At 35.2% G+C, this 12,921-nt stretch overlaps 1 protein-coding gene across 3 annotated transcripts in view; it reads right to left on the bottom strand.

Annotated features, from left to right (window-relative positions):
- The window catches only part of SPATA5 (spermatogenesis associated 5), a 332,472-nt gene that overhangs the window by 240,779 nt on the left and 78,772 nt on the right, over positions 1 to 12,921 (bottom strand). For 2 of the 3 annotated variants that reach the window (XM_004747954.3, XM_004747955.3), the window contains exons 12-13: positions 4,105 to 4,158; positions 1,961 to 2,040 (exon numbers count right to left, since the gene is read on the bottom strand). In XM_004747954.3, coding sequence (XP_004748011.1) covers positions 1,961 to 2,040; positions 4,105 to 4,158 — 134 coding nt within the window. Of the gene's footprint in view, positions 1 to 1,960; positions 2,041 to 4,104; positions 4,159 to 7,916; positions 7,994 to 12,921 lie in introns of those variants that run through there. The other variant, XM_045083618.1, reaches the window with a different exon arrangement.

Raw genomic sequence — 12,921 nt, 5'->3', positions numbered from 1 at the left:
AGATCAAGAGTTAGACATTTAATTGAGCCACCAAGGTACCATTTATTGTTGTTTTCTGAAACATCAATGAACATGACCAAAAATTTTTCTATACAAAGGAAACACCACAGAATTTATTTGACCTTGGTTTGAATAAGCCACTGAATGAGGGAGGTACACAATTCACAATAGGATGAAGACTATTGGGGAAATGATATCTGGAGGCTGCAAATCACTAGCATCTCTAAAATATCTGCAAATTTCTACTGGGCCAAATTGCCCACAAAAACAGGATATTCCTATCAAGTGCCTTGTCTGGTTTCTCACACCATTTTATTTCAAAAGCATTTTATGAGAACTCTGCTATATATACTACCTCACATCTGGTTCATATTTAACAATGTATCCCACCCTGTTCCTTTTTAGGCTCCAAAAATGTCTCTGACGTCACATAAATGTGGCAGGTCACACTGCTTCAGCAAACTTCTCTGGTTTCTTTTTCTTCTCTTGTAGTTAGGTGCTAACTTGAGCTACTTGTAACCTTTTATGACACTTTACCTCAGAAGTATTAAGACAGTCTAAGTACTTCAACTCATAAAGTAAAAAGACAGTAGGTATTTATAGGTTATCCAATGGGTAGAGTGAAGAGTAGGGCAGACTACCACCCAGTAATAGTCTCCTCATGATAGTTTGTATTCTCATCTGATGAGGTAGCTCTACCCAGGAAAGAAAAGAGCACCAATGTCTGTTACAGACTTTAACTCTGGGACTAAAAGGTGCCATCTATCATCACTGTAATTATTATCAGCAAAACTTTTTCTTTTTTTTTAAAGATTTTATTTATGTATATGTCAGGGAGAGAGAGAGAGAGCACACAAGCGGGGGAGCAGCAGGCAGAGGGAGAAGCAGACTCCCAAAGTAGAGAGGAGCCCGAAGTAGAGCTCCATCCCAGGACCCCAGGTTCAGGACTTGAGGCAGATGCTTCATCGACTAAGCCACCCAGGCATCCCAAGCAAAACTTTTCTAATCAATATATAGATCAAGAAGGTACGCACAAAGCATACAAATTAACATTCTCCACATGAAGTACTTGTAATATATAATCTTTAAAAGGCCTTCTAAACATTTGTAGAGGGAACGCCTGGGTGGCTCAGTTGGTTAAGCAACTGCCTTCAGCTCAGGTCATGATCCCAGGGTCCTGGGATCGAGTCCCACATCGGGCTCCTTGCTCGGCAGGGAGCCTGCTTCTCCCTCTGCCTCTGCCTGCCTCTCTGTCTGCCTGTGCTCACTCACTCTCTCTCCCTCTGTCTCTGACAAATAAATAAAAATCTTTAAAAAAATAAAAAAATAAACATTTGTAGAGGAAAAAAATCAAACTCGTAAACAGTTAAGATACATGCACACATACCCATACACACACATATACATCTGTATACCCACACACACACACACAGACACACACACAATCTGTTTGAAATGATATAAATAATCTTTATTGCTTGAGATTCAGGAACAAAACTATTAGTACTAATTTTTATTCTACTGTAACTCTATTTAGGAAACATAATCCAGGGAGTACTAAAATCTATAAAATAACACCTTTTATTACAATTGGTTTTACTATATTGTATAATTATCCTTAATGGAGTTTTGTTTACAGTTTTTATCATATGCATATAAAAACCCAAAGTTTGACTGGCAGTATTAGGGTAAATAATGTAAAAACTATAAATAATAAGATATAAAAATTAACTCACATGTCCCAAATGGATATCAGTGTTTAAAAAAAAAAAAGTATATGAAAGTATTATAAAGTGATAACATGAAATAGTTGGGTATAAGAGAAAAAAACTACATGAATTAAAAAAAAGTTTTTATTTAGTCTAAATGTATTAATAAATAAAATCTATATATGAAGTGTTAATTTACTTTACAATGTAATTGCTAATATTTAATAGCAATCCTTTTAAATATTTCTTACCTGCCCCTTTCAACTGCTAAGGCATCAAGTTCATCAAAGAAAATAATGGACGGGGCCACTGCTCTCGCTTTTCGGAAGATCTGGTGAAAAGAATGCCACATTAGCTAAAGATAGCAAACTTCAGAAAATTTTGCAGTTGGCTTTAGTTTGAAAACTATGTTATGAACTAAATCTATTATGTGCAAGCCAACCAGCCCAATCATGACCAAACTTCAATTTCCACATCTAGAAAATGGAGATAATGATAAATATTTGCCTCAGAAGATTATTTTTAAGAACTGAGTTTAAAAAAAGAATGCAAAGCATTTAGCACAGTGCCAGGAATATAATAAGAGCTCAGTAAATGACAGTTATTATTAATAATCATAAACACACATTTAAAAGAAAAACCACAAACATGTAAAATCAGTTATAGCTTAGCATATAAAATACCCACAAACCCAAAAGCCACCTTCCTTACTCATTTCTCTGAAGACTGTGAAGAAAAATAATGGCTGATGTAAAGCCAGGACAAGAAAAATGACCAAACCTTGGAAGAGCACAGACTGATAAGACCAGAAGTCAAACGCTACCAACAACAGGGACTGGCCAGCTAGCCAGTCACGAGGGCAAAAAAACGGGCTAGAAAAAGTCAGCACAGGCAGAAAGAAGTCTGCAATGTAGGCCCCCATCTTCTGGTCACAAGGATCATGACCATAAAAATAAAACAATTAATATTAATAAATATTGCCTTTTTCTTATTTTAATCAATGATGAAACTATTGTTGTTGTTGTTATTGTTTCCTACAATTACCACTGTCTACATTTTCAAGAAAGAAGAAAAAGGACAAAGAGTAACTTAAGATTTTTTCTTAGATGCAAAACCAAGTATTCCAATCTCTAATTCTCTTGGGTTGGTACCCAGGTATTCACAAATGGAGGCCATCTGTTCCATTGCTGTTGGTGTATTCTCTTCCTTGTTTAGCTTCTGTAAGGATACAGGGCGTCTATGTGAGGCAGACTAACCTCTGCTTAGGAAAGCCAAGACTTGTGGTCAAATTCCTATAGTTACCCAACTCCAAGTGCCCTGATTTTGCATGAGTTTATCAGTTGTGCAGCTTCCACAATATGGGTGAGTGGCCTACCAGTTAGGTACTGGCTTTAAATCTTAGAAGGGGGATGCATCATAATTGAGGTAATATTTACAGTTACATCACCAAATTCTTTGAGTTGGGGGAAAACATGATTTAAATATTTCAAAGGTTTTAAGGTTTTTTTTCTATTCTGTATATTTATATTTTTATTCATTTAGTCTTTAATTAAATATAATACACTATCTATACACCATATACGGTATTAAAATGTGATGGTAAAATCACAAAAAATTTTATATCCTTTTCAAGTATTACATACTAACTATATTGACATTTATTATATAGCATAATAATGCTTAACTATTTTACCTACATTATTTGACAGAGCTACAATATTTACTAAAGATCTTCGAATACAGTCTATAATATGCTGCTGATATGTAAACGGATTTTTATAAGAACTTAGAAACGTAACATGTAAACATTGTAAGTATGTGTGGAGGTATTTTTAAGATTTAAAAATACATACATAGGGCTAATAATCTACTTCCTACATATATACATCTGCCTATTCTGGACATTGCACATAAATGGAATCATACTCAAAAAAAGCGGGGGATGCAAAGGTAAAATGATTAAAGGTACCAGGCAAAGGTAAAATAATTAAAATAAGGACAGTACAGTGAAATTTTCATATACTAAGCTTATTCAATTTAAAGGACTTCATAATTTAAAGAATTTAAATCTCATTCTGAGATCAAGCACTCCTTGTAAGTACAGGAGTATTTTTTTTTTTTTTAAATGAAATGAGGGCAGTTGTTAAAATCTTTATTTGGTAAAACTAAATGTTCATAGTATTATGATGTTTAAATATAAAGACGAAGTATTGTAGATGATCGAAATTGCATTTTTAAATAATAAAATAATGCTTGCCTGAATGACAAATATACCTCTAGAATTTGGATTTGGAAATTTCAGCATCTACAATCCAAAACAAAATGGAAACCATACAGAAGAACAGAAGGATGGTTCCCCTACACAGAGTTCCACTTCAAGACATAATCATCTTACCTCTCTCACCGCTCTTTCAGATTCACCAACATATTTATTCATTAATTCAGGCCCCTGCATGAAAAGAAAACAACTGTTCAATGTCCTTTAAATGTAACCACATGTGTGTCTTTTGATGAAAGATAAAATGAATACTTAAAAGAAAAAAGAAGAGGAAAAAATAAAAATCTTCTCTCAACTAAATTGGTTCTCTTAGCATACTTATTTTCATTGGGTGTTACTTATGTCTCAAAATTAAAGGCATTCTATATTTCAAAAACTACACATCAATATAAAGGAAAGGCTGTGACTAAACATAATAGTTTAACTTCTACTTCATCTACCTATCAAAGCATATTTTTATTATATATCAGGCATGGTACTAGGTATTGAAGACAGAACAGTCTAATTTGGAAGACCAACAAAGAGATATCATCCATGTATTCCTAGATCTAACCAGTGGCTGGTTCTGAGTAGGTCTCCATCTCATTTTGGATCCCAGTCCACTAGATCAATATCCTTCTCTGGTAAGAAACAAGACCTCAGGGCTATTCTTCTTAGGACTCCATAATAATTCCTGAGAATGGAATGGAAGTCATGTAATCTGTGATATTATTTTATAGTCCCTGAGTGTTTCCTATATAAATGCCACTCTTGGAAACTCTGCTCTCACTTGACTGGGCCATGTAGACACTGACTCTAAGAAACTGCAGAGCCAAACATGCTCTTCTCAGCTGATTTAAATGAGTACAGTGAGAGAAACTTCCCACAGCTGAGAAAGACACTTAGCATTATAGGACAAACTTTATACCAATATTTGAAGGGAATAGTTGTAGTTCTCAGGACAGCAGGGTTTTTTGTTTTGTTTTTATTTTTTTTTTTTTTAATTTGGGGTGGTAAGGCACAGGCAGAGGGAGAGGGAGAGGGAGAAAGAGAATCTTAAGCAGACTCCATGCCCAATGTGTAAGCCCAACACAGGGCTTAATCTCACAACCCTGAGATTATGACCTGAGCTGAATTCAAGAGTCAGGTGTTCATCTGAAAGAACCACACAGGCACCCCTTGTTTTGTTTTCAATATCCCATGACTTTTGTGATGTGATGATTATGTGCCATTAGACAGTAGGTAGGTGTGCAATAAAAAAAAAGCCTATTGTTTTTCACACAATATATGATACTTTATATATTTAAGAAAGAAAAAATGTTAACATTCAAAAACGTTTAAATGTAAAAGAACCCCAAGAACAAACAAAAAAGTGTGCATCTTTGAATCAGTGATATGCAGTGTATCACTTGGAGATGAGCCACTTTTATAGGGATTCTCCTGCTGATGGCCAGTTAGCAAAAGTCTGTAGAACTTTATTACTAGAAGGGCACATGTTTCACCATTGGTACCCCTTCTAAAATACCTGGACACAGGAAGAGAAAAGAGGTTTTCTATCAGCTGGATGAAATACTGAGTGGCAGATATCTGAAGGGAGATTCAGAGAGAGGCTGAATGAATGAACACTTAGAAGGTGACAAGAATCATTGTCATTGTCATGATGTGATGCTCTGACTGATGAGGGTTACCAGTGTTGGTGGTCCTGAGACTTTGTTCTAAGGGAGTTATCTCCTCTGGCTGGAGGGGGGGTGGAAGGAACGCAGATTAACAAGCAGAAATCAGCACAGGGGTAGTGGTGGCAGCCACCTAACATGAGGTATCAGAGATCAAGAGGGTAAGGAGAACTTCACCGTGGGAAGGTGGCTCAAAATGAGGTGTCACAGTCTGAGTGGAATGAGGAGGACATTCCTGTAGGGGTTTGGATGAGAATTGAGATGGAGAGTTCCCATGCAAGGGAGCAGAACAGCATGGAGTACTAAAGCAAAGTGAATTGAGGAAAGTGTTCACATGAGAAGGCATCCCAGTGCAGTATTATACAGAATATTGTATGCAGCCCCAGTGGGTAAGACAGGTATCCTCCTGGAATAGTAGGACGTGGCAAGGTATACAGTATGGAAGATATCAAGGAAGAACATGGAGGGGCAGAATAGGATAAGAAAAGCACTGAGGTGACAAGATGGTCTTATACTGGGTACCAGAGCCCTAGTCGAGTAAGAAAAGTACACGTGGGGAAGAACAGCACAGCAAAGATCACTAAAGTCTGTGGGATGAGGAGGGTGCTACAAGAGGTGGGGAGAGGTGGGAAAGGAAGATGGTGGCATCACCCTGACAGATGAGGAGTATGTTTGTTCAGGAAGAAAAGGGGCAGAGGCAGTAAAGGGGAATTATATTTATATATACCCATGTGTGTGTCCATATGTGTATGTATGTGTGTGCATATATATACAAACATATTCATATTCCTGACCTCTGTTCCCTCAGAGAACCTGAGAGGTGCCATATCCCAATAATAATAAGCACATCTAGCACCCAGAGCATGGCTTTTAAATTCTAAAAACTTGGATTCCAAATTCTCCACCATAAAGGCATCAGGGTCTCTTAAAGAAATGGCAGATTCTGGGGCACCTGGGTGGCTCAGTGAGTTAAAGCCTCTGCCTTCAGCTCAGGTCATGATCCCAGCGTCCTGGGATCGAGCCCCACATTGTGCTCTCCATTCAGAAAGGGAGTCTGCTTCTCCTTCTCCCTCTGCCTGCCTCTCTGCCTACTTGTGATCTGTCAAATAAGTAAATAAAATCTTAAAAAAAAAAAGGAAATGGCAGTTTCCAAGGCTGGGATAGTTGATGTACAAAATGAGTCTGGAAATCTTACTGCCTAGATAGTAAGAAAGTGCTCAAAGATATGGAAACCTGCCGATATAATTTGTTAAGGAACAAGTTAGTTATACAGTCTCAAAGTAACTACCCACAGAGCAATATTAACTTCATGGGGATAACAGTAATTTTACAATGGTAAAGCTTGGGAGACACAACCATAATCGAAGTTAGCATCAGTAGCAATGAGACCATTTAAAATCAAGTATCACCTGACAGGACACAATGAGAAGAACACAGCATTGTTTCTATGAAAAATCTGAATCTAATCATGAGTAAATATTTAAAAAAAACCAAATTGAGAAATATTTTACACAATAACTGACCTATAATGTTCAATTCAATGTACTTTTCACAGAAGTAAAAGAAGAAGTGAGGACCCATTCCCAAATGAAGAACACTTAAGAGACATGACAGTTAAATATAGCACATGATTATGGACCAGCTCATTTTGTCATAAAGGACAATACTGGGACAAGTGACAAAACCTAAATGGTAATAATAATGTTCTTTTCTAACTTGATGGTTGTACTATGGTTACATGACAGAATGTATTTTTTATAGATATATACATTAAAGTATTCAGGGTGATAGGGCATACAGCAGCAACTTACTCTCAAATGCTTTAAGGAAAAAAAATTCTGACTACTCCTGCAATCTTTCTATAAAGTTTAGACAGTTCATAAAAATAGAAGAAAAAACACTTGATCCACAAACAGAACTATTACAGTGAAATAAGTAAAAAAGATTTGATATACACAGACCCAGAAAGAATGGAAATTATTAAATTAGCAGACAATGTCTTAAAAACAGGTATTATAAATATAATAGCCCCTGTAGTGAAACAGTCAAATGGTTGAAGACAGCAACCTTTCAAATTGAAGCAAAAAATTTTTAATAAAAATTATGAGATTTCAGGGATATATATAACAATATCCAAAGACTTAAAATATGTATAATTAGAGATTCAGAAAAAAGCAGAAGGAGAAAAACAGAAATATATATAAATTTGATAAAATCAATGAAACCCCAGATCTAAAAAGCTCACCAAACCCCAAATATGAGAAAAAAAAATCATACCAGCACATCGAGATCAAGTTGTTGGAAACCAGCAAAAAAGATACAAACTTCAGAGAAGGTGGAGAACAAAAAGCCACCTAACATGCAAGCAAACAAAAAGAATCAGTACTGACTTCTCATCCAAAACCTTAGAGCCAGATGACATTACAACAAAAGTATTGCAAAAAACAACCATCAAGCTAGAATAGCATATCCTTAAACAGTGCAAGCAAACAGAAGACTGTATCAGATAAACAGAAGCTAAAAGAAAGTATCACCAACAAATCTCCACTACGAAAACTTAGTTAAAGGAAGTTCTAAAGCCAGAAGGGCGGGACACCTGGGTAGCTCAGTTGGTTAAGCTTCAGACTCCTAATTTTAGCTCAGGTCGTGATCTCAGGATTGTGAGAATGAGCCCCATGTTGGGCTTTGTGCTGGGTGTGGAGCCTACTTAGGATTCCCTTTCTCCTTCTCCATCTTCCCCTCACCCCATCTCTCTCCCCTTTCTTAAAAAAAAAGGCAAGAGGGAATCTGTATTAAGTACAAGGAAATGAAAAGTGTCGGCAATGGTACTATATAGCTAAATATTTTTCATTAATTTCTTAAAAAGACAACTGAACATCCAAAGCAAAAATAATAATATACTGTGGGGTTTACACATATGTTGAGATAAAATATAGAGTATAGCACAAAGGAAAATAAATTGTAAGAATCTTATAACATAAAGTAATATAGTACTGGGCGGTACACTATAAATTAAATTTGTATCCTATAAACCTAGAGTCAGTATTTTTAAAAAAATAAAACAAAGAGGTTTAGCTATTAAAAAAATAGGGGAGATAAGACAGGATACCAAAACATATTCAACTATTCCAAAAGAAAACAGAAGAAGGGGGGAAAAAAAAAAAGATGGGCAAAACAGACAAAAATTTGGGGCATTAAAAGGCAAATTATAAATATGTCTGATAAAACGGAGACAATATTTATTACTTTTTTTTATATACTACCTCCACAATAGGTGGTCAAAAATATTCAAGTATGATAGAATGGCAACAAATGAGTGCATTAGAACACATGAAGGATCAGGATGGAACAGTCAAGGATAAGAATAAGAAAAGAATAGGAAGAGTCTCGGGTGCCTGGGTGGCTCAGTGGGTTAAGCCGCTGCCTTCAGCTCAGGTCATGATCTCGGGGTCCTGGGATCGAGTCCCGCATCGGGCTCTCTGCTCAGCAGGGAACCTGCTTCCTCCTCTCTCTCTCTCTCTGCCTGCCTCTCTGCCTACTTGTGATTTCTCTCTGTCAAATAAATAAATAAAATCTTAAAAAAAAAAAAAAAAAAAAAAAAAAAGAATAGGAAGAGTCTCTCAACATTCAGGCTAACAAAATCCAGCTGCTCCAAGAATACTGCCTTTAGTCATGTTCATTTAAGAGGAGTTATTTGATAGCATCAACATAGAAATCCTTAAGTAATAAGAGAAGCAGTTTTATCTTTCTGCCTGATTTTTTTAATTAATCCAAGATGATGCATTAGTAAATTTTCTATAACATTAACAAAGTTTTCCCTAAAAAACAAAACATAAAGATTCTCATCTATTTCTTACGCCTGTTTTCCTCTTTTCTTTAAAAATAATCTTTTCAAAATAATCTGAAAGTAATAGATTATATATAATCTAAAAAATTAATTCTTGAGGGTATTTAGGGGGCAGATGTATTAAAAACATAATTATGACATATTATAAAATATTATGTAACATTTAAGGTATTTCTACATCTGTGACTGAAATCTACCAACAACCAGGAAACACATAAACCGTCGGTAAGCAAACACACTTTTAAGAAAACTTGCTTGGGACAGTCCTTTTGATGACTATACTTTATAACTAGTACACCAACTGTTTGTCTATACATTGGTACCTACACTGTCTCCAAGCAATCATGTTTACATAATGAAATTGTTTTTGAGCTTGTTTCCCCAAAAACACTACAGAGAGACTTCATGACTCTAATCTCATCACCAGTGATTTAATTATCTTAATTTGTTAAATAATGCAATCCAAAACAGATTTATTTTCAATGAAGACAAAGGATGAAACGTTAGTTATGCTGAAGCAGAGTGTTCTCCCCTTTTAAAGGATTTTGAATAGCAATGTCTTAATATCAAATCAATTTTACAAGCTTGTTTTTAAGACACACATTAGACCATGTAATAGGAACACAAAATTTACACTTATAGTCATCAATGAGATAAATAAACCTGAAGGCATTTTCCTGAGTACTGTGGAATTGAGAAGAAAAAATATAAAGAGCCAGACAGTAAATATTTTACACTCTATGGGCCACAAATGGCTTGTGTCACATATTTCTCTTTCTTAACATCCCATTAAAAATGTAAATTCATACTTAACTAGAGGGTTAGATTAAAACAAGCTGCGGGCTGGATTGGACCCAGAGGCTGTGTAATTTGCTGACCCCTTATCTAGATTAACCTCACACAATTTGAAATAGTTCATTTCTGTCAACAAGATCAAAAAGTCACCAAAAATAGCAATGACATTATTGGTGACTAAAAAACCTGGCCTTAAAAATATTAAGAAATATTTCAAAACATTAAGGAAAAAAATTAATGATACTTTAAAAAGCAATTTCAAAATACCTAGTATGTTTAAGATGTTCATGCCCAATGACAGTAACTTCTAGGGATATATACCGTAGAGAAACTCTTATGCATATACCAAAGGAGACATATGCAAGAATATTACAGAAGCATTGTTTGCAACCAAAAACAAATCCTAAAGCTGGAATTCATGAATATAAAAATGGGTGAAATAGCTAGAGGTATAAACTTCCAATTATAAAATAAGTCATGGACATAAAAAGTACAGCATAGAGAATATAGTCAATACTGTAATAACATGGTACAGTGACCGATGGTGACTACACTTGTTGTGATGAGCCCTGAGTAATGTACAGAATTGTTGAAACAATATGCTGTACACTTGAAACTAGTATAACATTTTTTGCCAAGAATACTTCAAGAAAATAAATGAGTAAATAAATTGCAATGTCCTCATAAAATGGAGTGATTTTCTACCATCAGAGTGTAAATGAATGGCTATACTAAGGAGACCAGCAAGAAAGCTGTTGTTACGTGGCCAAAATGCACTGCTCATATATTATTTACAACCAAGAGTAAGAGTTGTTTGGCCAACTTTTTAAAGATTGTAGAACAGTTGTAGTTTTCCCCATGGATCATTTTTGCATGGTTTCAGCTCACCTGATCATTTTTATTCCTGTGCTACAGGGCAAAACAATGTCTGCCGGTTCATAATATAGACAGTCAAATAAATAAAGTAGGTACTATTCATTTGCAGTATGATAAATTACCCTTTTACCCAAAGAAGACCGTGGACAAACAGTTAAGACAGTGAACAATAAAACAAGAATCAGGACCCACTCAATATAACAAACCTTCAATAATTAGGAAAATGGGTTGAGGTCAGAGAAGGTAGAGTGAGGACAGGGTGAGAAATTTTTATATAGAATGTTATTCTATTTAGGGTAATTAATTAAGCAAGTGTGCCCTGATAATAATCAGAAAGGAAATTGCTGATGTCACTGTTGTTTTTAATGTAATTACTATCATGCCGGATTTGAATTATTGTTATTATTCTTACAGCAACTCTCCATAAAAGTGAAGGGCATGACATAAAATAATAACCCAGTGAAGACATAACTTTATATTCAGGCAGTATATACATTGCATATATACTGCTTTTTAATTATCTGGCTTAACTGAAGGAAAGTTACTAGAGAATCGGGAGAAATGATTATTGTTCTCCACAGATTATCTAAAAAAGATGACTTGAACATCAGTGTTGAAATGTACAAGATTATGATCATTTCGTGATCTCTGAGAATACAATATCAATATCCTGCTACCAATAACAGAAAAATTAATGTTTTAAATATATGATGTTTAGGCAAACAGATTGATATTTTTTTGAAATGTGAAAATATGGCAGATAACCTCAACAGGTAAAGAGTCATTCCTCTACTAAGTAGAGTTTAGCTACAGGAAACCCGTAAATAAATAATGTTTCTTTTCCTTCAAAAAACAAAAGAAAAAGAAAAAAAAAGATTTGGAAATCTAACCTAAGAATTTTGCACTAAAAGAAAATATGGGTTGGAATAATTCAAGTATTACTAATAAGTCATAGCAGTAATAAAAAAGACTTCTGCAGGAGGGGAGCCTGGGTGGCTCAGTCAGTTAAGCAGATGCCTTTGGCTCAGGTCATGATCCCAGAGTCCTGGAATCTAGTCCCTATTCGGACTCCCTGCTCAGCAGGGAGTCTCCTTTCCCTCTCCCTCCCTAACCCCTGCTCTCTCTGTAGCATGTACGCACTCTCTCTCTAATAAATAAGAAATCTTAAAAAAAAAAAAAAAAGAGTTCCATAGGGCCCCTAGAAAACATATGATGTTGCAGAGACCACCATGCTGACGAATCTTACCTAGATGACTGGCCTACAAAATGCAACCCAGTAGCTACACTAATATGTTACATGGGTCCAGAATTTTATAAGAAGTCAAAGCAATATCAAAACCAAGGAAGGTTTATTTTGAGCTTAAAGTTCAAATAGCCAAAAATCACTGTTTTCTGGTACAATGAGTTGCAAAAGATTAAATTCAGCTTTCAAGACATATATTACATTATATTCTAATGGGAAACAAGGAATAATAAGCTATGATGCTATATTTTTTGTTCTATTTGAAACCAAATATATATGCAATTCTTAAAAACAGAAGAAAGCAGCAACTAGGGTCAACTAATTTCATGAAATCTTGCTAAATGTCTCATATGTATTATTCTCCACTGCTTACAACAGTACCCTGAGATGGATATTCTTAATATCATAACTTTACAGAAAAAAAATGTGAAGTGAAAAAAGTTTAAATGATTTATGAAAAGTCACACAGCTTAATAAATGGCAGAACTGGCATGCAAGTCTCTTAACCAACATACCTGACA

The sequence above is a fragment of the Mustela putorius genome, unplaced genomic scaffold, assembly GCF_011764305.1.
Source record: "Mustela putorius furo isolate JIRA1106 unplaced genomic scaffold, ASM1176430v1.1 tig00000721_pilon_pilon_pilon, whole genome shotgun sequence".
Taxonomy (NCBI): domain Eukaryota; kingdom Metazoa; phylum Chordata; class Mammalia; order Carnivora; family Mustelidae; genus Mustela; species Mustela putorius.
This window is presented reverse-complemented; position numbering and strand designations above follow the sequence as displayed.